The 23,278-nt window shown below is 44.1% G+C and overlaps 1 protein-coding gene across 2 annotated transcripts in view; it reads left to right on the forward strand.

The window, feature by feature from the left end:
- PCP4 (Purkinje cell protein 4) overlaps positions 1-23,278 on the forward strand; it is a 55,858-nt gene that overhangs the window by 11,367 nt on the left and 21,213 nt on the right. The window contains exons 1-2 of one of the 2 annotated variants that reach the window (XM_036899337.2): positions 3,716-3,850; positions 18,244-18,295. In XM_036899337.2, coding sequence (XP_036755232.1) covers positions 3,722-3,850; positions 18,244-18,295 — 181 coding nt within the window. In that variant the 5' untranslated portion in view covers positions 3,716-3,721. Of the gene's footprint in view, positions 1-3,715; positions 3,851-18,243; positions 18,296-23,278 lie in introns of those variants that run through there. The other variant, XM_036899338.2, reaches the window with a different exon arrangement.

Below are 23,278 nucleotides of genomic sequence, written 5' to 3' on the forward strand. Positions count from 1 at the left end.
TCCAACTCTGTGATAAATCTCGTGAGGTGATGGTAGCTCAGACAGAGTTGGGAAGACTGAGTGAGCCTGTGATTGGCTGATGGGGACAAGGACCAGTGACACAATTTGTGGGGGCCAGTGAGAAACAGAAATGTGGTACCCCATACTGGACATTGTTAAGAACTTCAAACAGTGATGACAGAGCATTAGCTCAAGCTTGGGGCCCTTCTGAGCCAAAGGCCGCAGGTGACTGCATGGGTCACACGGGGTCCATGAGGCTGGCCCTGGGTAGGGGTGGGGAATGCCTTATTGTTTTTTAGGGAAAAAAAGAAAAGAAAAAGAGTGAGCTGATGAAACCCAATTCCTGCTCCGAGCAGAAAATTTGGAATGGCCAGCGCCTGACCATGGAAGCAGGTGGCTTGAGAATCTTCCCCCCCAAATCAGATGGAGGGGCCAGGATGGCTCTGCGGAAGCTCACTGAGCAGAAAGCTTGAACAAGAAACTGGGTAATGCTGGGTGACTTGGCAGGACAGCTGTGAGGACAGAGCAGTACACTTGATTCAAAAACATGTGGAAAGTATATATTTTTGAAAGACTATATAGATGCTAAACTGTCATGTCACCCCAGTTCTGATTCCAAATGTCTTTACTGAGTGTTGCCTGCTTATTCAGATGAGGCTTTAGCAGCATGCATTGTCCTGAGATCTTTTCTACGCCTAAGTCCCCTGTCTTCACTTTCTCTCCCTGAGTGTGTGATATCAGGGGACTTGGTTAGCTAAAGAAACATTTTAGTGCTTGGGAGAGAAAGAGTTCTTACCAAAGTGAGAACCAGGGTCAGTATGTGCAGGTATGAAGCAATTTGATGGCGTGATCCTCAGCCCTTTGTGACGACTCCATCCCTGGAAGGCAACCTTTCACTAAATTACAGCTGCGTTTGTTTTCCAGCAAATGAAGTTGCTCTGGATTTCAGAGGGATTTGAAACTAAAATAGGGAGCCAGTATCCAGGATGAAGGAGACAGGACCTTTAGACTGAGGTGGTGGGTGGTGCTGGTAGTGACTGTCCTATGTATGCATTTCGTTTTAAATGGGAAGATGGCTAGAATTGCCACCTCCCCAGGGAGCTTTTATGCTGTCCTCTGTTCTGTCTGAATGCACATCTGGAGCCGTGGCAGCCGATTTAGGACAAAGCATTCCCCTTTCTTCCCAAAGTATACAACCTCAGACTTCTACCACGTTCTGAAGCTATTTTCGTTTCAGTTGAGTGGAGGATAAAACATGGCTGCTTCTTTATTACCAAAAAAGAAAGTCTTTAGCTTCTGAAGCCTCAAGACACCCCCTCTTGGAGGAGCACACTGAGTAGCTCACGGAGCCAAACCAACATCTGTGCTTCATCACCAGAAGTCATTGCGCGGGGACTGAGCTTTAGCTTAGAAGTGTACATACTGGAGTCCGTGAAGCTAGTTACAAGTGTGAAAAATAAATCAAGACACCCAGACAGAGTGAATTGCCAAGAAAGAGAGCTGTGTGCATGGCCCTGGGGCCCTGTTTTCACAGGTGTGGGATGCATGCCTGCAGATTTGGCTTCCCAGTGGACTCTGAGCACCCTGTGGTGCATAGCCAGAGACCCCGACAACCTCCTTCCTGTTCACCTGTCTTTCCTGAAACAGTCCACACGTTTTCACATGAAGAAGTTTGCATGATGTCATAGATTTTCTGCAGTTAGGAGGGTCAGGAAGCATGGTCCCCACTCTGCCACCAGATGGACTGGCGCCTAAAGTATCCGTATCATTGATGGCAGAGGATAATCACAATCAGGTTTCCCATCTTCCAATGTGTTTTCCTCTGGATGAGCGAGATGAAGTGGCGAGGGCCTAACTTCCAGGCTAGGTGCAAACTCCATCCTCTTCACTTAGCAGCTCCATGTCCTTGGGCATGTTACTAAGCCTCTCTGTGTCTCAAATTTTGTATCTATCAAACTGGAGGAATTGTTATATCTGCTCCATAGGGTTGTTGCCATGGAAGTGTTATGCTGTTGTTATTGAGAAAGTGTAGCTGCTTGTATTTGCAGACTGAGCCTCGTGCCGTGGGGCAAAGGAAGGAAAATGTCTTTGCCATACTTGGAGACATCACCTTTCACTTGGCCCTAGATGTGCACTTCTCTTGGCTAACGGTGGATTTGGCCTGTGTCCTTTCTTCTGCATGCCGTTTTGTCCCCTTGATGAGGACGCTGAGTGCAGCAGGAGGTCATGATGGGCTCGACCTTGGTGGGACCGTGTGGCCGTGATGAGTGACCATTCAGCGCCAGGAGGGAGGACTGTGCAGGTGCTGTCAGGGCAAGATTCTCCCGGCCACAGAGGCATTTTCATTCCGGGATAGTTGACCACTCTTTGGCCTTTACTTGATTACACCCAGATGTGCATTTTACTAGCCTTCTGGGGAAGGGATGGAAGAATGGATGGGTGTTTCTGTTAAAGAGCAAAGGCAGTTTTTCTGTGCCCTGCTTCGTACCCTCGGGACACCATGTGTGGATTTTCTGACCTCACATCAGCTTCTTTGGCCTTCGAAATAGAAAAGTGCCCCAAGTCACATGATTCTAGGAGAGACAGGCAGGTGTGGTGTTTTCACAGTGATACTGTCTAGGTTTCATTTAGTTCTAGAAAACTGGCCTTGCTGGCCGGTTGGCATCTCCCCCTCATCCTCTGCATAAGGAAGATTGGTCCTTAAATGAGTTGGGTTATAGGCACATCTGTTTCCGCCTTCACATCATGTTTTGTGGACAGTTTTCTATCCTTTTTCCTTTTCTAGTCAGTCATAACTTCTAGGGGCAGGGAGAGAAAGTGAATCTCTCTGTCCTTTGGTGCTGTGCTTGAATCTGGGACCTTCTGTGTATGCTGTGAGAAATGACTGAGGCTGGGGGTCTGTGTCTGGGGGCCCACTGTTGTCTTCTGTCCATCATGGCAGCTGCTCTATAAGGCATGTGGCCTTTTTACCAACATTTATTCTGTGGTAACCCGGAACCGACACACATTAGAAAGACAAAAAGGAAGTGGGGCAGACGGAACGGCATTTCTCAGAGTGCCACCCAGATACAGCTGGTGGATGGTGACACCCCCGCTCAGGGAGGGCCCAGCACCTCCAGCGTCATGGGGCTTCCGGAGTGGCGGGAGGCAGCTTGACTCGACGTCGTTGGTAAAATGGAGCGGCTGCGAGCCGATTCACATGTCCTTGTCTCTAGGCTCGTGGAGAGTCCGCAGAGCGGTGCAGGCACCCACACACCGTGTCAGGACCACGGGGCTCCCCCAGCCCCTCCACCCTCCTCCTGCATCTTCTCTTTCCAGAAAGAATATGAGCTGTGACTTTCATGAAACCCACAAACTGCACCCATGCTGGGATCAGAGGCCCAGAAAGCTTCAAATGAACTGAATAACTTGAAAATTGACTGGGAGAGGTGGTACACTTTAGGAAAAAGTGGTCACAGACACTAGCATTTTCTCTTTGGGTTCTCATGATAGTCATGTGAGATATGAGTTTATTTTATTTTATTTACTGTATTTTATCTTACTATTTTATTTTAATCCTTTATGAAAAAGGAACTGAACAGATAAAGCAGCCAAGGCCTGGGGAGTGAAACCACTTACTCAGATTCATGTGGCCACATGGAAGAGCTGGGGTTTCTCCAGGCCTTCAGACTGCTGAGCCCAGTGTACTTCTGATCCCTTACGTTACTGCAGGTTCCATACGATGGAAAAGAGAGGGCGATACCTGCTTTGGAGCCTCTTTTACCATTACCTTTCAGTCCGATTCCTTCCAGGGACCAGATCCACGCACTGTGACTGTTTCTATCTCATTGAATCCTTGCAGCCTGGTGAGGTAGGTGGCTTGTCATCCCCATTTTACAGAAGCAGAAATGAGACTCAGAGAAGTTAAGTGACCTGCACAGGGTCGCACAGCTGCTAAGTGACAGGGCTGGGCAGTCTGGTCCAGGACACTCTTTCCTTCCTGTTCTTTCTTTTTTGGTCATGTTTATTAGGGTGTAATTTGTATAGAGTAAAAGTGACCCTTTATATCATATGGATGTTGAGTTCTGACTCATTTGCTGTCTTGCGATGGAGATACAGACTACTCTGCCCACAGGAAGTTCTTTGGTTTGCCTTGGAATCAGCCTCTGCCTCCACCCACAGGCCCAGAACTGATGATTTTCACCATGACACCCTAAATAAAAATAAACCCCATCCCTGAAATGCGGTACACTGTCATGAGGATACCTTGATGTCATGTGCCTACCAATAAATTAAATAACATATTGCAACAATTTCCAATTGGTGATTTATAATTATGGCTAAAATCTTAGAAATGTAAGGGAATGACCCCAGGGGAGGACAGTTCTGTCCTGGCAATCAGTTCAAGGCAGCAGGGAGGGTGTTTGGTGAGTTGGACAGCCTCAGTCCCTCTTTAAATGGGTTTCTGTTCTGGTCCTTAAACTGACACTCCCTTCACCAGCTCCCATGTGGAGCCCAGGGCGGTGGCAGCTTCCGTTCCCCCACAGCAGCCAGGAAGGAGCTGTAGGTCACCAGGGGTCCTGCGGTGGTGGCTTTGTTCCTGCCACGGCCCCTCCCCCAGGCCGTGCTGGCTCCAGGCTGTGGTGGTTCTGGGCCTGTGTTTGAAAGAGGACACTCCTCTGCCTTCTAGCAGGAGGCAGCATCCTGCCCCTGTGGTTTGGGTTCAGGAGAGAATCCAGCCCATGCCCACGGCATCTCCCACCCCATGGGGAGTGGGGGCCCCAGGGATGTGGAGGGAGGAGGCCCTCCTGTGGGCTGTCCTCTGAGACCTGGGTTCTGGCTGCAGGGCGAGGCCAGTGGTGGAGATTTCTCTGTGTGCATCGTGTATTCAGCCCACATGGAGAAAACTGGGCTTTCATATACGGCTGCTGGCATTGCTGGCTTGCTGGGGCTGCCCTAACAGGGCATTGCAGGCTCAAATGACAGAAGTGGATTCTCACCATTCTGGAAGCTGGAAGTCTCATATCAAGGTGCCAGCAGGGCTGGTTCCTTTCAAGGCCATGAGGGAGACCCTGCCACAGGCCTCTCTCCTTGGCTATAGCCGCTGTCTTCTCCTTGCGTCTCTTCATGTTGCCTTCCCTGTAGGCATATCTGCATCCAATTTCCCCTTTGTGTAAGGACACTAGTCATACTGACTTAGGGCCCATCCTAATGACCTCATTTTGATTTGATTACCTCTGTAAGCACCCGATCTCCTAATAAGGTCACCTTCTGAGGTCCTGGGGGTTAGGACTCTAGTGTTGGGGCACATAATTCAATGAGTAGCATGGCAAACATTGTGGCTTACATCCAGTCTCAAAGATGGCTCAGAACCTTCCATGCCGTTCATTTTCCAGGAAAACTGGTAGCAATGCACTTGTCACTGTGACTCTGTTGAGCTAAGTTGAATAAACAAAGCAAAGTGATTTTATTGGCATATTTGATATCTGTGGATTTAAAAATTTGGAGCTGTTTATAGTAAATGAACTTCACAAGGTATGAACTTATCCTATGATAAACTCATAAGACACACGGTCAAATCTATAAAATTAGAGGATCCCACACTGAAGCCATTGAATAGCAACTGTTCTTTAAGTTGCAATATATGTCTGATATGAAATTATGTGTGTGGTCCACAGCCATTTTTATAAAACAGACACTATATTTATATAGTCCACACAGAAAAAAATATGGGAAGGAAGGAAGTATTCTGGAATATTTCATGGAATATTAACATGGATTAACTCTAATCAGATTTGATTATACATAGTTTTTTGCTTTCCTCCATGTGCCTTTATTTTCCAGAATTTTTATAATTTTTATAAGGAGAAACCTGTTATTTAAAAAAGAAAACTGGGACAAAGAAGGTTTTTTTTTTTGAGAGGGCATCTCTCATATTTATTGATCAAATGGTTGTTAACAACAATAAAATTCTGTATAGGGGACTCAATGCACAATCATTAATCAACCCCAAGCCTAATTCTCAACAGTCTCCAATCTTCTGAAGCGTAATGAACAAGTTCTTACATAGTGAATAAGTTCTTACATGGTGAACAGTGCAAGAGCAGTCATATTACAGGAACTTTCGGTTTTGATCACGCATCATGAACTATAAACAATCAGGTCAAATATGATTATTTGTTTGATTTTTATACTTGATTTATATGTGAATCCCACATTTCTTCCTTATTATTATTATTATTTTTAATAAAATGCTGAAGTGGTAGGTAGATGCAAGATAAAGGTAGAAAACATAATTTGGTACGGTAAGAGGGCAAATGTAGATGATCAGGTCTGTGCCTACAGACTAAGTATTAATCCAAGCTAGACAAGGGCAACAAAACATCCACGGATGCAGAAGATTTCTCTCAAAACAGGGGGGGTGAGGTTCTAAGCCTCACCTCTGTTGATCCCCAATTTCTCACCTGATGGCCCCCCTGCAACTGTGCCTGTCTTAGGTTGTTCCTCCCTTGAGGAATCTTACCTGTCTCTGGCTAACCAGTCATCTTCTGGGGCCATACAGGGAAATGTAAAGTTGGTAAGTGAGAGAGAAGCAATATTCTTTGAAAAGGTTAGCTTTTTACTTCTTTGCATATTTATGCCCTGTGGCTTCTATGCCCAGCATTTGTCTTAAGGTATCTTTACCACTTGGAAGAATTATGATACTCGGTAATTTTGATATGAGGCACGAATTCTACTAAAGGGTTATAATTAGGAAGGGAGAAGAAAAGCTATAGAAGTAGCAGATGGAAGAAAACATGGGAAGATTGATTATTTCTTTGACATATCTTCTTGTAGAGTAAGTTCAGCATGTATAGGTTTTAAACTACTAATTAAATTGCGTACACACATTAACATAATAGGAATACAGCTACATAAGAAAAGCAGACCTACACTTACCAGCCATATCCTGTGAAACCAAGAAAACCAGTTAGGCACCCTAGGCATTTGTGAAAACTTATCAATGATATGATGGATATTGTCTAACTGAATTTGAATAGTTTGAGAAAAATCAGACAAATTAAAACAACACATTCCTGGGAACTGTTCACATCCCATATGTTCTTTTAACAGTAGATAGTCTATAGTCGCATGATTTTGGAGCACTGCAACTTGCACTTCTCCTAATTCTTGGTTGAGTTCCAACAGTATAGATCCAGTCAAATTTGTTGTTTTACTGTATGCACAGGCCAGCTTAGATATCTCCTTCTTCATTCCAATGGCAAGTCCAGGAACCGGTGGGATGAATGCAGCTACAACTGCAACAGCACCAGGATCTTTGTTGAAGTTTTTTGATGATCATCTTCTGGAATGACTCTTCCAGAGGATGTTGATGTTGGAAGTTCTTCATATCGTATCTTAATTCGTTTTCTGGGTAGCCAAATTAGGCTTTAATCCTCTGTATAAACACAAACAAACCCTTTGCCCACACTTTTATATGACCTTTATACCATTGTGAAGAACTTATTGGAGATCACCACACAGGAACTGCTTTTTTTTTTTTTAAGAGAAAGGAATATTATCAGAAAAATGTACTTCCATAGCTGATCATCTGACACCCTTTAAATGATCAAAATTAAGGGTATATAAAGCATGCATTAATCGTTGATTTGCAGTTAGTTTTATACTATCAGGGAGTAATCCCCCTTTTCTTTCTCTTTTTTTTTTTTGTTATCATTAATCTACAATTACATGAAGAATATTATGTTTACTAGGCTCTCCCCTATACCAGGTCCCCCCCACAAGCTCCATTACAGTCACTGTCCATCAGCATAGCAAAATGTTGTAGAATCACTACTTGTCTTCTCTGTGTTGTACAGCCCTCCCCTTTCTCCCACCCCCCCATTATGCATGCTAATCATAATACCCCCTTTCTTCATCCCCTGCCTTATCCCTCCCTACCCACCCATCCTCCCCAGGCCCTTTCCCTTTGGTACCTATTAGTCCATTCTTGGGTTCTGTGATATGGTGCTGTTTTGTTCCTTCAGTTTTTCCTTTGTTCTTATACTCCACAGATGAGTGAAATCATTTGATATTTCTCTTTCTCCACTTGGCTTATTTCACTGAGCATAATACCCTCTAGCTCCATCCATGTTGTTGCAAATGGTAGGATTTGTTTTCTTCTTATGGCTGAATAATATTCCATTGTGTATATGTACCACATCTTCTTTATCCATTCATCTATTGATGGACACTTAGGTTGCTTCCAATTCTTGGCTATTGTAAATAGTGCTGCGATAAACATAGGGGTGCATCTGTCTTTTTCAAACTTGAGTGCTGCATTCTTAGGGTAAATTCCTAGGAGTGGAATTCCTGGGTCAAATGGTAAGTCTATTTTGAGCATTTTGAGGAACCTCCATACTGCTTTCCACAATGGTTGAACTAATTTACATTCCCACCAGCAGTGTAGGAGGGGTCCCCTTTCTCCACAACCTTGCCAACATTTGTTGTTGTTTGTCTTTTGGATGGTAGCTGTCCTTACTGGTGTGAGGTGATACCTCATTGTGGTTTTAATTTGCATTTCTCTGATAATTAGCGATGTGGAGCATCTTTTCATGTGTCTGTTGGCCATCTGAATTTCTTTTTTGGAGAACTGTCTGTTCAGTTCCTCTGCCCATTTTTTAATTGGATTATTTGTTTTTTGTTTGTTGAGGTGGGTGAGCTCTTTATATATTTTAGATGTCAAGCCTTTATCGGATCTGTCATATACAAATATATTCCCCCATACTGTAGGGTACCTTTTCGTTCTGTTGATGGTGTCTTTTACTGTACAGAAGCTTTTCAGCTTAATATAGTCCCACATGTCCATTTTGCTTCTGTTTTCCTTGCTCGGGGAGATATGTTCAAGAAGAGGTCACTCATGTTTATGTCTAAGAGATTTTTGCCTACGTCTTTTTCTAAGAGTTTTATGGTTTCATGACTTACATTCAGGTCTTTGATCCATTTCAAATTTACTTTTGTGTATGGGGTTAGACAATGGTCCAGTTTCACTCTCTTACATGTAGCTGTCCAGTTTTGCCAGCACCGTCTGTTGAAGAGAATGTCATTTCCCCATTGTATGTTCATGGCTCCTTTATCAAATATTAATCGACCATATATGTTTGGGTTAATGTCTGGATTCTCTAGTCTGTTCCATTGGTCTGTGGCTCTGTTCTTGTGCCAGTACCAAATTGTCTTGATTACTATGTCTTTGTAGTAGAGCTTGAAGTTGGGGAGTGAGATCCCCCTGACTTTATTCTTCTTTCTCTGGATTGCTTTGGCTATTCGGGGTCATTGGTGTTTCCATATGAATTTTTGAACTATTTGTTCCAGTTCGTTGAAGAATGTTGCTGGTAATTTGATAGGGATTGCATCAAATCTGTATATTGCTTTGGGCAGGATGGCCATTTTGACGATATTAATTCTTCCTAGCCATGAGCATGGGATGAGTTTCCATTTGTTAGTGTCCTCTTAAAGAAGGTTTTTAAAGGTCAAAAATACTAATAAAAAATATGGCTATAGGCTAAATTATAAAGTGAATTTTAATAAGTCAAACCATGAATCCCTAAGTATGAGGGTTCTTTCACAAATGTTCTGCCTAAACTACAGCAATGCTAATTATCTCTGCTGCCATCAAGGTCAGAATAAAAATGCTAGGAGCAGAATATGGCCTCTGAGGTGGAATCTCAGACTTTGGATCTTTCAGAGGAGAACAAGTGTTCAGAGGAAGAATTAGGGAGAATTATAAAGGTTAATGCACTTGTCCTTGAAGATCTTATTATTTTTTTTAACCAACTATGAAAAAAAACATTCTTCCAGTTGAAGTTCTCTTTTGACATTAGTTTCTATACCTTTAGGGATTAAATTAGTGGAGTTTTTAATGCTCAATTTTCAGAATGTTGCTAGGGGAATTATAGACAATTTAAAAATGTCAGTGGCAAGAAATTAAATCTATTCTGTCCTTATCACAAAATGGCATAAAAGTCTCTTCTGCTCTCCAGACAGATTCAGTGACTTTGATTTGGAGGAGGTTTTAATGGTGTGCTTTTGATGCTCCTGAGAAACCCCTCATTTAGTGGTTTTGGCGGCTCCCAGCAGTCATCAGCTACCTGCTGGCAGGCCCAGCGGTTTACCTCTCTTTGCTGTGCAATCACCGCGGTTTCTCTCTTCTGTTCATTTAAGTCTGATATTTTATCAGGAGACTCACAATTCTTCATCAATAAAACATTAAATACAAATCATAGGAACCTGACTTTCTGTTTTTTTATAAACACAGGGATGACAAGAAAGCACAAAAAACCCATTTAGGAGCTTGGGGGATCTTTGGGGACAGAGGACTGATGTTGCTGGCAATATGATGGCTCCGTCTCGATGCGTCTCCTGTGCAGGGTACTGATTCTGTGAAGATTATGTAATTTCCAAAACTTCATGGTCCCCAAGCACAATTACTGCCAAAGACGTGCACATTTGTGTTTTTCCTCTTATTATGACCCATATGAGGAACTGCTTGTCATGATGCTACCATTTCAGTCTCCCCCAAACCCTGAAACCATTAGAAATCTGCATATCAGGATGCAGTGGCCCAAAAGGAAGAGAGCACCATGGGGAAAAATAACGAAAGAGAAGACACAGCACCAGAGGATGGACGGCATTAGGTGGCACTTCTAACAAGAGCTTCCAAGCCACCATGGGAATGAGATGGAATTTTCTTACCTTCTTGTGCTAAAATCAAGTACTTGGTAGACAGAGTCCAACAGAGGCCAGGTGTTGGGCACAGAGAGAAAAAAGCTAAAAAGTGCCTCGAAACAAGTTCTTTTCCCTGTTTTGATATAGAGATGCTGTCCCCTTGATATCACTGAATAATGCCTCTTCTGGCTGATAGAGAGGCAGGGAGAGCACCCCTGCTGGGGGCCAGGTCCCTGCATGTGGCCAGTAGGAGCTGGAGGCCATCATCTTTCCTTCTCAGAGGGCGGGAACAGAGACTCCAATAAGCCGTGTCCCCAGCAATGCACAGCTGGTGGGGGTGCAGTGACTCATACTCTTCCCTCAAGATGTGGAAACCCCCCTTTGACCTCCACCCACCCTGGTGTGTTGGGGCCCCTCACATGTCCCTGATCTTAGTCATCTTGGGGCCCAGCTCCTACCCACCATGATTGGGATGGTTGGTTTATTTTCTGTTCTTCCAGGTCATGAGCCAACCAAAGCCAGGGAATGTGCCCTTCCTTCTCCCGGGGACCTTCAGGGCTCTGCCCAGTGCCTGGTTCATAGAAGGAGAAGCTAGTCCAGAACGAGTCACCCCCTGGGGTTGAGCCTGGGCCTCTGACTGAATCCGTGGCCTTCACTCCCCGAGGTTTTGAACATTGGTGAATATATTTATTTTTGATACTCTGGTTTTGAACAGAATCTTTTATTTCTTAGTCTTAGGGAGACCAAATCCTCCAACTGGAGAGTTTTGCTTCTGCGGTAGCCATGTGAGCTGACCCCAAACCAAGAGAAACGCCTCTGTGAGCCGAAGGCTTGTGCAGGGCTCCTGCGCCCTTTGTCCTCTGCAGACCTGGCTCCCCCGGGGTGTCACCTTTTCTCCAGGACTGGCAAAGCACATGCACATGGAGAGCTCTTTCCTGTATTTGGTGGCAAAGCGGTGGCTCTCTTGGGGACATGGGGGAGGAGGTGGTGCAGAGTCGGTGCGGAAACCCAGGGGCTTTGGAGGCAGTGATCCTCTCATGAGTCGTATCTCACCAAGTTGAATACGAAGCCGTATTCTTGGAGGGAAGACTGGTTTATTCACTTAAATGCCATAGGTGCAGGTTTGGAAAATATTCCTGGAGTTCACTGGTACCCCAAATTTAGCTTGCTGGAATTCATCTCACGTTTCATTCGCTTCAACCTTCTGGGATGAAAAATAAATATTGAATGGGAGCTTGTGTTTTATCCTAAAGATGAAACAATAGGTACTGGTGAGTGAGTGTCTGGCTGGACCTCATCTGTCCAGTGTTCTGAGTTTGCCTTAATGAGGAAGCAGGTTTTGGTAATTCAGTTTCATACATGACATGTGATCAGCATACGCAATTTTATGGGTATCGACAGCAAAGTGTGAGAGATGGTTTCCTCCATGGCACCATTCTAGAAATCGTATAATAAAAACTCACCAAATGACAGCACGAATACACAGCCTATAGTCATGGCCCATGAAAAAGCTGCAAATGAAAGCGCTCCAAGACTGAATTAGAACAATTTCCTAAATCCTTGAAATTACTCGACTGCTTGAATCTTTTTACTTCCTTTAAGGGAAACATGCCGAGGTGGAGCCCCCCAGGGGCCCCAGGCCTAGGGGATTATTGGTGGTACAGATTGATCCCATCTTTATGTAAAATGTCGACATTATGTTTATCATGAGTTTATGCTATATTTTTGATTTATGAAAATACTGCATTAATATTTTTCTTTTTTCTAGCTTTTTTGAAGTATAACTGACAAATAAAATTGTAACATACTTAAGATGTATAAATTGTGAAAGGTTCCCACCATCAGGTTACGTCCCTCCATTTACCTTTTTTTTTGGTGAGAACACTTAAGTTCTACTGTCTTAGCAAATTTCAGTTATACAGCGCTGTACAATATATAGTTGATATGTTATCAACCATAGTCACCAAGTTATATATTAGATCCTCAGGCCTGATCTTATAACTGAAAGTCTGTACCCTTTCACCAGCCTCCCCCTATTTTCCCAACCCTCTTTTTTCCCTCCAAATTTCACCTATAAGTGGTCCCGTGTGGTATTTGTCTTGATTGGTGAGTTTTTATTGTTCTCTTGAGTGCTTCACTCACCTCACTCAGTGGTGGCGACTCCAGGAGCAGTCAGATTTCTGCAATAGATTTCACAAGGAGGAGCAGTAGACTGAGACAGTGTCGAGTCACTTTCAAAGGAAGGGTAGGTTTCATTACGAGCATGCCATAAGGTTCTTTTTGAGTTCTTATGGTCAGGATGCCAGCACACCTGCTAGTCAAGACAGCAGTGCTCAGACGCAGGAGTTTATATGATTTTGTTTGAAAAGAGTCACCCAGCCAAATTCATGTGCTGACTCAGACACCTCTCATGTGTCATTTCAGACCCTAATGTGAGGATCCGTGAGGGTGGCTGGCTCAGCGTGGGTTCTGCAGTCTTCAGGCAGGTGTGAAGTGACAGCATGCGTCACCTCCCACCTCTCCACCTCCTGCGCTGGGGCTTTCTCCCTGTCCCTGGCAGGTGCCAGGTGCATGACCCTGCCCAGTCCGGCAGCATCAGGAATTCATGCACAGTGGTGGCACATGTCTGGGACCAGGGGGGCACAAGAGCTGGTGAATAACTCACCTGCCTTCCCTTGCTGTCTGTCCTCAGTCGGCCCAGCTCTCGGAGGGGGCAGGATCAGCATCTGGATGTGCCTGGCAGTGCCACCTTGATGGGCAACCCCGCTTCCTGTCCTTCCTCCCCGCTTCCTGGCAACCTCCCTCTGCTGGAGCACCAATTGCCCTGCTTTCTGGAATATCAAACCAAGACATATTCTTTGCTATTTTCCTGTAGCCCTTGGTGCAGTGAAGCACTCAGGAAAAATGATGTCAAGCATGATGTCTTTAAATTCCAGTCCTGCCTTGTTATGGATACTTGGCACCTATGAGATCATCAGAAGGAATGACGCATCCTCACTCATTAACTGGGGGCTCATTACATTCTGAAGCGCTGTCTTTTAATGTCGCCAAGGAGGGAGGCTCCCTTCTGAGACCCTGTGAGCCGCCTGGTGAGGGATCCGGGGCTGAGAGCCCAGAGGAGTCCTCTCCGGGCAGTGGCTCAGCCTTGTGCCCTGGATTCCCTCACTGCCCTCCGTGCACTCCCCAGCGTGCCTGCCAGCCATCTGCGGTGCAGGGGAGATGGCCACCCTGCTGCTGTCATGTCAACCTCCTGTGCTGCACCCTTAGATGGGTATGTAGCATTTCCTAATGGCAAGATTAGAATATTCAAAGGGGTTGTTTTGAGAAAAATGTGCTTGCATTGACGTGAGCTGAGTAGTTTTCTATTTGTGATCATAAAGACCAATGAGTGGAATACATTCCCTCAGGCTGGACCCTCTGTCCCCTAAAGAGGAGCTGTGAATGACGACAGGGATGCTGTCTTGATAATTTTGAAGAGGGGATGCCAGTGTGCCCGAGGAGGAACTGGCCTGAGTAGCTGGGACGCTGGTTTCAGATGGCCAAGAAAGGGAGGAACTACATTCTTCTAGAATCTTCTTTCTGTGATTCTCTAGACTTGGTAGAACATGGGAGATGGGGCTGGGTCTATGGTGGGACCAGGTGGTAGATGGTCCCAGATAGGTGTGTTTTGTGAACGTGAAGTCAGTAGGGCGAGAGTGGGTGGAGCTGACAGGGGGAGGACCTGGGTGAGGCCACTGGTGCCAAGTGCCATGGCATGGGGCATCAGGGAGCAGCATTACTAGGAGATCTAATGGCTCTCTTGTTGGGATTGACATTGATTTTCTTTTTGCCCCCACTAGGTCCTCTCTGCATCACCCCCACAAAGAAAAAATAAGCAAAAGTCCATGTATGTCAACTCTGCTGGTCTTAAGGGCCATGATAACATCTCTCTAGATGGGTTTGAAAACAGCCAAGCAAATTCCTGCTTACAGAAAAGTATTGAAAGCTGTATGCAGGAATCTCTCAGTAAGTTGGTGGGTGGTCTCCTAGAAAATTTCGACAGTATATTCAACACATTTGCATTAACCTGCTAATTATGGCTGTACATATTTGGTCAGGGAGGACTTCTCCTGCCTTCTGCATACCCTGACATATTAAGTTGTATTGATATGTAAATTGAATGAGGCTGGGGTGGTATTCATAGTATCAGTGAATCATTTCTGGGATTCCTAGGGCTTGTTCTGAAGACAGTTCACCAAGTCCTTGTCCTTTAACACTTAATCTTATTTATTAGTTCAGTTAGAATAGATGGTATTCTTGAGGCATGGTGACTTCAGTTCAGCAAGCAATGCAAGTTCTCAGGATGCTGAGCCCACGGTGGGGTCAATGGATGGAGGGTTTTCTTTTGTTGTGGGATGAGAGTGGGTAGGGGTGCAACTTCTACCACCTCATGAAAAACAACTTTCCCTACTGGACTTTTGGAGAATGACATCCATCCATCCACCCACCCATCCATATATCCCATTCACCCACCCACCCATCCATCCATCCACCCACCCATCCATATATCCCATTCACCCACCCACCCATCCATCCATCCACCCACCCATCCATATATCCCATTCACCCACCCACCCATCCATCCATCCACCCACCCATGTACCTACCCATTTATTCTAGCACAACCTAGCTCTGAGTTCTTGTGTTATTTAAATTTTTAAAAAAGACCTCATGGCTGACAACAGAGCCCTGGGCTATTGATTTGACTCTGTTTCTTCCCATAAGTCGAGTGTTCTCAAAACTCTCAGCCTGTGAATGGTGTTAATAGCATCACATTGACCTTCACCTGGGAATCTTCCTGCCTCATTACCCCCACCTGGGAAGCAGGCTCTCAGGAGGGACGCCACACACGATACCGACATATGCTCAGTCTCAGTGGTTCAAAGGGAGGACTCCAGACAACCTGTCTCTGCTCAACTTAGAGGTCTGGCTTAGCCACCTCCCAGCTGGGTGACCTTGAGCCAGTTTCTCTCTGTGCTTTAGGACACAATCTGCAAAGTGAGGCTGATGAGGGTAAGGATGGTATCTTCCTCAGCAGGGATGTTGTCAGCTGAGTCAGTGATGCCTGGAAGCACTTGGAGCGCGTCTGGCCTTGGCGGGTGTGAGTTATGACCACCCTGAACACTCGGACTGACCTAGACCCTTCTCATTTTGGGGAAATTTCAACTGCCTCATCTGGTGATGATCCAATTATGTGTGATGACCACCATTTACCCCAGGAATAGGAAAGCTCTTGGGTAATTTCCCCATTGCTCTCAGCCTTCCCTTAAAAATGTCTCAGGGTCTCAGAGAATTTTGAAATGAGACGCTTCCAATGTGTAGTTTTTTGTCAGGATCATTTTCTGATCTGAGACACTATCTCCTTATGACATCCTTCCGCTTCACTTTGCTTCTATCAAGTAAGACCTGACACAATAACCCTGTCTTAGAAATCCTGGAAAAATGAAATCCTTTTCTCTCTGTGAACATTTCATTCTGGTTTTCCTCAGGTTTCTAAAAAGTGATCTTTTATAGTAAAAGGTATTCATGACATTTGAATGGCATCCATGCTTAAGGTATTTAAAGTTGGTGGGGCTGAGCGTGCACCTATTTTGCACTTGTATTCCATTTAATTAGGCTTTATTCAACTACAAAACACTCTACTCTCCTTTTAGTACATGGGATTTGCTTCTTTTTTCCTGAGCTGTCTATGAATTATGCAGAGAAGGATGGAGGATTTATATCCTGGAGTAGTGCCGCTGTCCAGGGCTGCTGTGCAGCAGCTTGGCCCTCCATGATGGTCAGATTTCCATCAGCTGCGTCAACCTTACGGGCTTTGTGTTGGAAAAGAGGAGACATCAAAATAAGCACAGACAAGGAGAAAGAGGCATTGTTACTTGCAAATCTACTGTATGTGTAATTTGGTTTAAACCAAGATGATGTATCACAGGCTGAGTGCTTTAGATAATGATGGATGACTCGGGGACCTCAGTGGACTTTGTTGAAGAACAATGATGTTTGGCTAAGAACTACAGGCTTTTCCTCCATGGGTGCACATGGGGTGGGTTTCCTGTTCTGAAAATTAAGATGTTGCAAATTAAATATGAAGAAGGGACTCAATTTATGTACCTGCTCCAATTTGCTTTTACTTCCACTTCCTGTCAGAAAGTGGTGGTTTTTCCTTTCAGAACCAGACAGAATATCTCCTGATCCGGGTGGGTACTTGCACTTCACGTGCCCTGGGATCGGGTGTGTGCACGCATGTGTGGAATGGCTGGTAGCACACAGGACACATGGCTCTGCCTCTCCCTCGGGTATCAGCTGTGCAAGGCAGTAAGAGTACACAGGGGAGGTCAACTTTGTTACCTTGTCTTTATCATTCACCTATTTATTTATACTAATCAGAACCTGAAAGCAAGATTTTCCCAGTGCTCTATTTACTGTTAATCAAAGGTTGACTAAGGATCTGGGAATTTCTCATGACAACATTGAATGCTGACAGGAACTGATTATTATTTTTATGATATTGTTTTTAGGCTGAAGTCCTGGACCCAAATATAAATTTTGAGGATATCTTAGTAGTTTTCTTCTTGTTCAGCTCTCTGTCTTTCCAGAGTCGCCTTCAGATAGTTATGTAACAATGGCAGTTCTTGCAAGATTCTAACTTCTGGGCAGGGAAAGCCAGTCTCCAGTCTCGACTCTGCCATCAATTAGCTACATTACCTTGGACAAATCAGCCTCCCTACCTGGCTTCATTTTCTTCCCCTGAAAGTTAAGGACCTTACAATCTCTTCAATTCTTTTCAACTCTAAGCATATTTTCTCATAATGGCCAGAAAAATTTGATTGGCAAAATACTTCTCCCTCCATGGACTAGAACAATTCTAAACACCATGTTATTTAAATACAGTAGCTGGGTAAGCATTGAGGAAACATATTTATGTGGTTACATATGTAATGCATTTCATGTAATTCCTCAGACCTCACACCCAGAGAACTTTGCCCAAAGATTCAAGAGTAATCACAAAATATTCATACTTTTGGTCAACTTGATAAAATGAAAATGCACAGGATAGGCATATACCATGACAGAAAAATAACCCAACAATGGGAGAAACTCTATCGACATAAAATTTTTGTAGTCAATTAAAATTTATTTGAAAATAAGAGTTGGGCATTGTGATTGGCATGAGGATATCGCAGTGTAATGGCCATCACTGACAACAGGGACAGTTCTGATCTTGGAGTTAGCACAAACCCTTGACTGTTTCCCTAATATTTTAGATGAGGTTATGCTCCTTCAACAGTGCTCTCCTACCTGGTGTCCCTTGGGTGTGGATGGGGAAGGTGGTCTGTGCAACTTCAGGAGATCCTTCCTGGGGTTGACCCAGTCCTGGTCCCCTGAGCACCGCATTTCCACCACTCGAGCTAAAGTAACATAGACTTGATGTAATGCAAGAGATATTTGAAACAACAGGGGAGACAAAAAATGATCCTGAATATATCTGATAACAATATTTTCTCCTTTTTTTCATGTCTTTAGCGACAAGGTGCTGGGGCGACCAATGGAAAAGACAAGACATCTGGCGAAAATGGTAAGATGATATGCAGAGTCTACCTACTTACTTTTTTCCCCATCTGCAGCCTGGGGCACGTGGCAGGGGCAGATCATGCCCTCCATCCACATCAGCTTACTGTATATGTCTGCCCTTCAGTGTCGAGTGGATTTTAGCAATTCACAGTGAGCATCACGGTCTCGTTCTCCAAAGAAAACAGAGCGAGCTAAACACAGTGATAAGAACAGTTTCCTTCCCAAAGGCGGACTCCCATTTTGGGCAACATGATAATTACAATACAAATATAGTTCTCTGCTTTCTTCATTAGGGCTGGTGAGAATAGCCCGAGTTGTTGTGAGGATAAAATGAGATCAAATGAGTTAAGTGCTCTGAAAACTGTGAAGCTCTCAGTTGCGGAAAGGAGGCTTTAAAGCCTGCTCCAGCCTTCCCTGGGGCAGAGCACAGCACTGGGCCCAGAGGGGCTGGGTCAGCGAGTTCGCTGCAGCGGCGCACCAGCCAAGAGAAATCGTAATACAGACCAGGGCCTTTGCATCCTCTGACTGCCATTCTCTACCTTGGCCTTAAAGAGGAATGATCATCCTATTTTATGGATGGGGAAACTAAGGCTTGGAGTGGGGGAGCTGGGTAGTGACCAGGAATAGGAAGAGTGTGGACTTTGAAGGAGACCAAGCTGGGTGGAAGCCACCTCCCCAGCTTTAGTGGTTGTGCTGGGAGAGGACTCATAATAATGAAAAAAATCCCCAGTAAGTGCTGAGGACTGTCATTATGGTTCTGGTGGGTGTTCTTACTTTGTGTTTATAAAATGAACTCACCTTTGGTGGGAAACTACTCCTGCTTCCTGCTGGGTAGCACCCATGCTGGTGCCTGCTCACCCGGCTGGGGATAATGCCAATCTTAGGTACCAGCTGTGAACCTTCCTAGGGGCCTGAAAGCCACTTTGGGTCCTCCATCGTGAGTCGGAGCTGGGGCCTGAGCAGATTCAAGTGCTAGGAATGCCCCTCGGTGCTCGGCTGTGGCTTGTTGACCCACCCACCTGTTTTAGGCCAGGCAGGGTCAGTGTGAAAAGATCATTATATCAATAAATAGATTGGTGGCCAAGAATGTCCCAGTCAGAGCTGTGGGGGAGGGGCGTGGAAGGAAATGAGCTCTTTCACAATGCCCAGCGCTTCTCTGTGTGACTTGGGGTGGGTGTGGGATACTGGCTGGGGGTCAGAAAGCAGAGGAGGCGCTGCTCAAACAAAGGGTTCCCTGCCGTTCAGGAGCTTCCTGCTGTGCTCAAAGGCTGCTTTCCCTCTGTTCACAGATCCAAGTCCATCTCCCCCTGGAGTTCACTGCCACAGTCCTTCACACCCTTAGAACCATGGGCTTGACAGCCCCCAGATTTCCCAGAGACTCTCTACCGCAGGCTTCTCAACCTTTTTGCTCTCAACACTTCTTTCTCTTCAGGAAAATTCTCAGACCCAGAGAAGTTTTGGTTATGTGGGTTATGTCTGCTGACAGTTTCCTTATTAAAAATTAAAACAGAGGAACATGAAAAGGTTTATTTATTAATTCCTTAAAAACAAACTGATAACCTATGACATGGTAACATAAGTGGCATTTTAAAATGAAAAGTAATTATATTTTCCAAAACAGAAAAATATTTAGTGAAAGAGTAGCGATGCTCTACATTTTCCACAAATCTCTTTAATGTCTGGATTAATAGACTACAAAGGTGTCTGTACTCAGCCTGACAGGACACATCATGTAGCCTCTGGAAAATTCCACTGTGCCCTCAGGAGAGAATGAGATTTTTTAAAAAAGCAAATAATACTTTAATATCGTAAAAAGTAATTTTGACCTTGAGGCCTCCCTCAAAGGAGGGAGGCATTCCCAGGGGAGCTGATCCATCCTGGAGTCTGAAGATCAGGCGGAATGGTGGTCAGGAGAGGACTAGGTCCCCGTGCTCAGTGCCCGAGCCGCCGCTTCAGCCTCGGTCCTGTGGACCCTTCAGGGCGTGTCTACATGCTCAGTGCTTTGTGCCAGGCGGAATATCAGCTGTTGCAGAACACACTATTTTCCCCATTGTAAGGCATGGAATTTCTTTACAGCAAAATCAGTCCATTCTAGTGAAAACTGAGTATGTCTTTTCTGGAGATATAAAACTTAATTGAAAGGAAAAAACTCAAGATGCCATGGATAAAGCTTTTCCTTATATAATTTTAGATGTTGAGGATATTCAATTCTAAGTAGAAAAAGAGACACTTAGAAGTAGAGATTATTTCAGTTACAGAATAATGGTGTGGTATAAATTCAAATTATTATTAATATGTGCACCTTAATTTCAGATAAAACTACTCATATGTGATATAAGTCCATGATATTTTATGATAATATTAAGTTGGTGCTTTTGCCTCTAAAAATGAACAAAGACAGAAGTTAACAACAACCCAACCAAGATTGGGGTAAAGACTTCAAGAAGTCGTGAAAAAGACATTTTCTTAAAAACTGTGTTGTTTAATTCCTTATTCTTAAACTTGAAAATATGAGAAGATCATCTTGGAATTTCCATTTTAACCTAATGTTACATTCCATGGAAATTCAAATTATTTTACTCTGTCACCACAGGTATCTGGAGAGATCTTTTATGTTAATGTATATTTCCTATTAATAAAAATGGAGCTGTCCACACGGAGCAGGGACCCATGCGAATAGTGATACAAAGCACAGAACATCAGAATGCTATGAGGTTTGGGGAGTAGTCAGTTAATCATAAAATGAACACTCCCAAATTTCACCAGTCATCTGTGGGCCAAAGTGTTCTTATTTCAAGTATTGTAAACGTAGTGTAGGTCTCTGTTTAACACTTGAAGTGATGAAGACTGGGAGTGAATTACGGGTGCTCTGAAATTCTAATTCACATCGCAGAAGATACAAGTCAGATACATTTAAACTCCAGAGGGATCTAAATTCTTGGGCTCTGATGGGATTTTGATATATTAAATACTATCGTAAGTGGGCCATTGGCTGGGAATCTGGATTCTTGTCATTCCGAGATTTATTTTTGTTGTTCTTGTCACCGTGGTATTCATTGATGTGAAATATGACATTTATGCACTCCAACCCAGAATGCCCCTGAAATACTCCTCATAACCTCTGGATACAAAGCGCATTTGCAGTATGGAGACAGGCTTTTATTCCCCCCTCAGAAATATTAGGATTCTTCTTATTTTCTAATTAAAAAATGAATTCATTAGGATCTTAGTGGTTCAGAGATTTTCATTCCCAAATGAACAAAGTACCTCCATTATTTGATAAGTTAGGCTGAGAACTTCATCTTGAGTGAGATGCCCTATTTGAATGAAACAATAGTTCACAGCTCCAGTTCAAATTTATTCTCAGGGGTAAATCCAAACATGTTTATAAATGCAGATATAACCCTCTGAACCTAGATTATTCACCACCAATCACAAGTTTAGGCATAACTAAAATATTCTTTTGCGAGACAATAATTTTGCTGGTTATCTTGAGCTGTATCTAGAGCTGTATCATCTAGAGAGACTCCAAGAGTTAACATTTTTTATTGACATACAAAAGTAGGAAAATACTGGAAGGAGAGCGGCCGCCAAGAGACTTGCAATCTGAAGCAAAGATTTATGAATAATAAACCTGGCAGAGCTCACTTCCAGAGCTTGGAGGCTTACCCAAGCTAAATTGAATTTCTAAAACTGGAATGGATTTCTCTTGCCTTAGTGAACTGTGATAGATTTGTTTCCAAAAGCCTGTGTCTTTGGAGAGGAAAGGCATAGATGCACCTGATTTTAATAAAAGAATCCCTCCTATCCAGGTAAATGCCCAGATGGGGGGTACTATTCTGAACTCCCTGTGGGGCTCACAGCAGTTGTAGGTTCTTTGGGGTGTGAGCACCTGACAAAATCTCAGGTGTCATCCTTGAGTAGGTATGCTCCTTCTTTGGGAAGGAGGTTGTGGCTTGAGAAATTTCTAGTAGGTGTGGGGATATGCCAGGAGCACATAAGATTTAGTTTGCTTTGACGCGATTATATGGTTGCTAACAATGAATAAGATTAAATGTTGTGTTGAACCACTGTGTTGTATATTTGAAACCAACATAAGATCGTATATCAATGATACTTTAATTCAAAAAAGATCAAATGTCGTTGTAATGGGGTACTCTCCTCTCCTTTTTTTGAACAAAACCCAAACCACAGAAGTTTGAATTATCTTCTTTTTGGATTTGAAGGAGCAGGCACACACACACACTGTAATTTTATTTTTCTGCTATCAAGGAGGTGGAGAGAGAGAGACAGAGAAGGACCTGCATTCACAGACAGATAGATGCACTGCCATGAATCTGATTTTTCAAATAAGAAATGGAATTTAAATATTCATTCCCAAATAATAAATATTTATTCATAGATATTACTAAATATCTATTAATAAACAAATAAATAATACCCCTACTCAACCACCCCAGATCACACAGTAAATACAGAAAGTTTTTCTTTTGGTGGTTTTAGCATACAGTGATCTTCTAATACCTACAAGCTGATGTGGGCAGATTCTGCCTAGGGTATCTTTAATCCCTCCCCACTCCCTGATTTGTGGGAAGCGTGTGGAGTAAGGTCTCAGGAGAGGTGAGGATGAGCTTGGAGTTAGAAGGAACTGATGACAAAAGGTGACGGGGTGTGCACTGTGGCACCTGAGACTGAAGGTCATTTCTGGCAGGAGGCTGTGCCTGGCTGATCTTGCTCCTGTGCACAGAAGTCTGGGGGGATGGCAAAAGGAAGGAATGCAATGTCTAGAAAGGCTGCAGAGGGATCAAGCCATGCGACCACCTAAAGCAGTGATGTAATTCAGTTCTGCTTCAAATATGGGATCTGACAGATAGGACCGTTAGAGAGGGGTCCCCAGCCTGCATCTGGTTTCATGGTGTTCCTGTGGGCTGGCGTGTGCAGGCATCCGGAACCAGGGATTGCAAAGCTCAACTCCACACAGAGGATC

The sequence above is a fragment of the Manis pentadactyla genome, chromosome 1 (genome assembly GCF_030020395.1).
Source record: "Manis pentadactyla isolate mManPen7 chromosome 1, mManPen7.hap1, whole genome shotgun sequence".
Taxonomy (NCBI): domain Eukaryota; kingdom Metazoa; phylum Chordata; class Mammalia; order Pholidota; family Manidae; genus Manis; species Manis pentadactyla.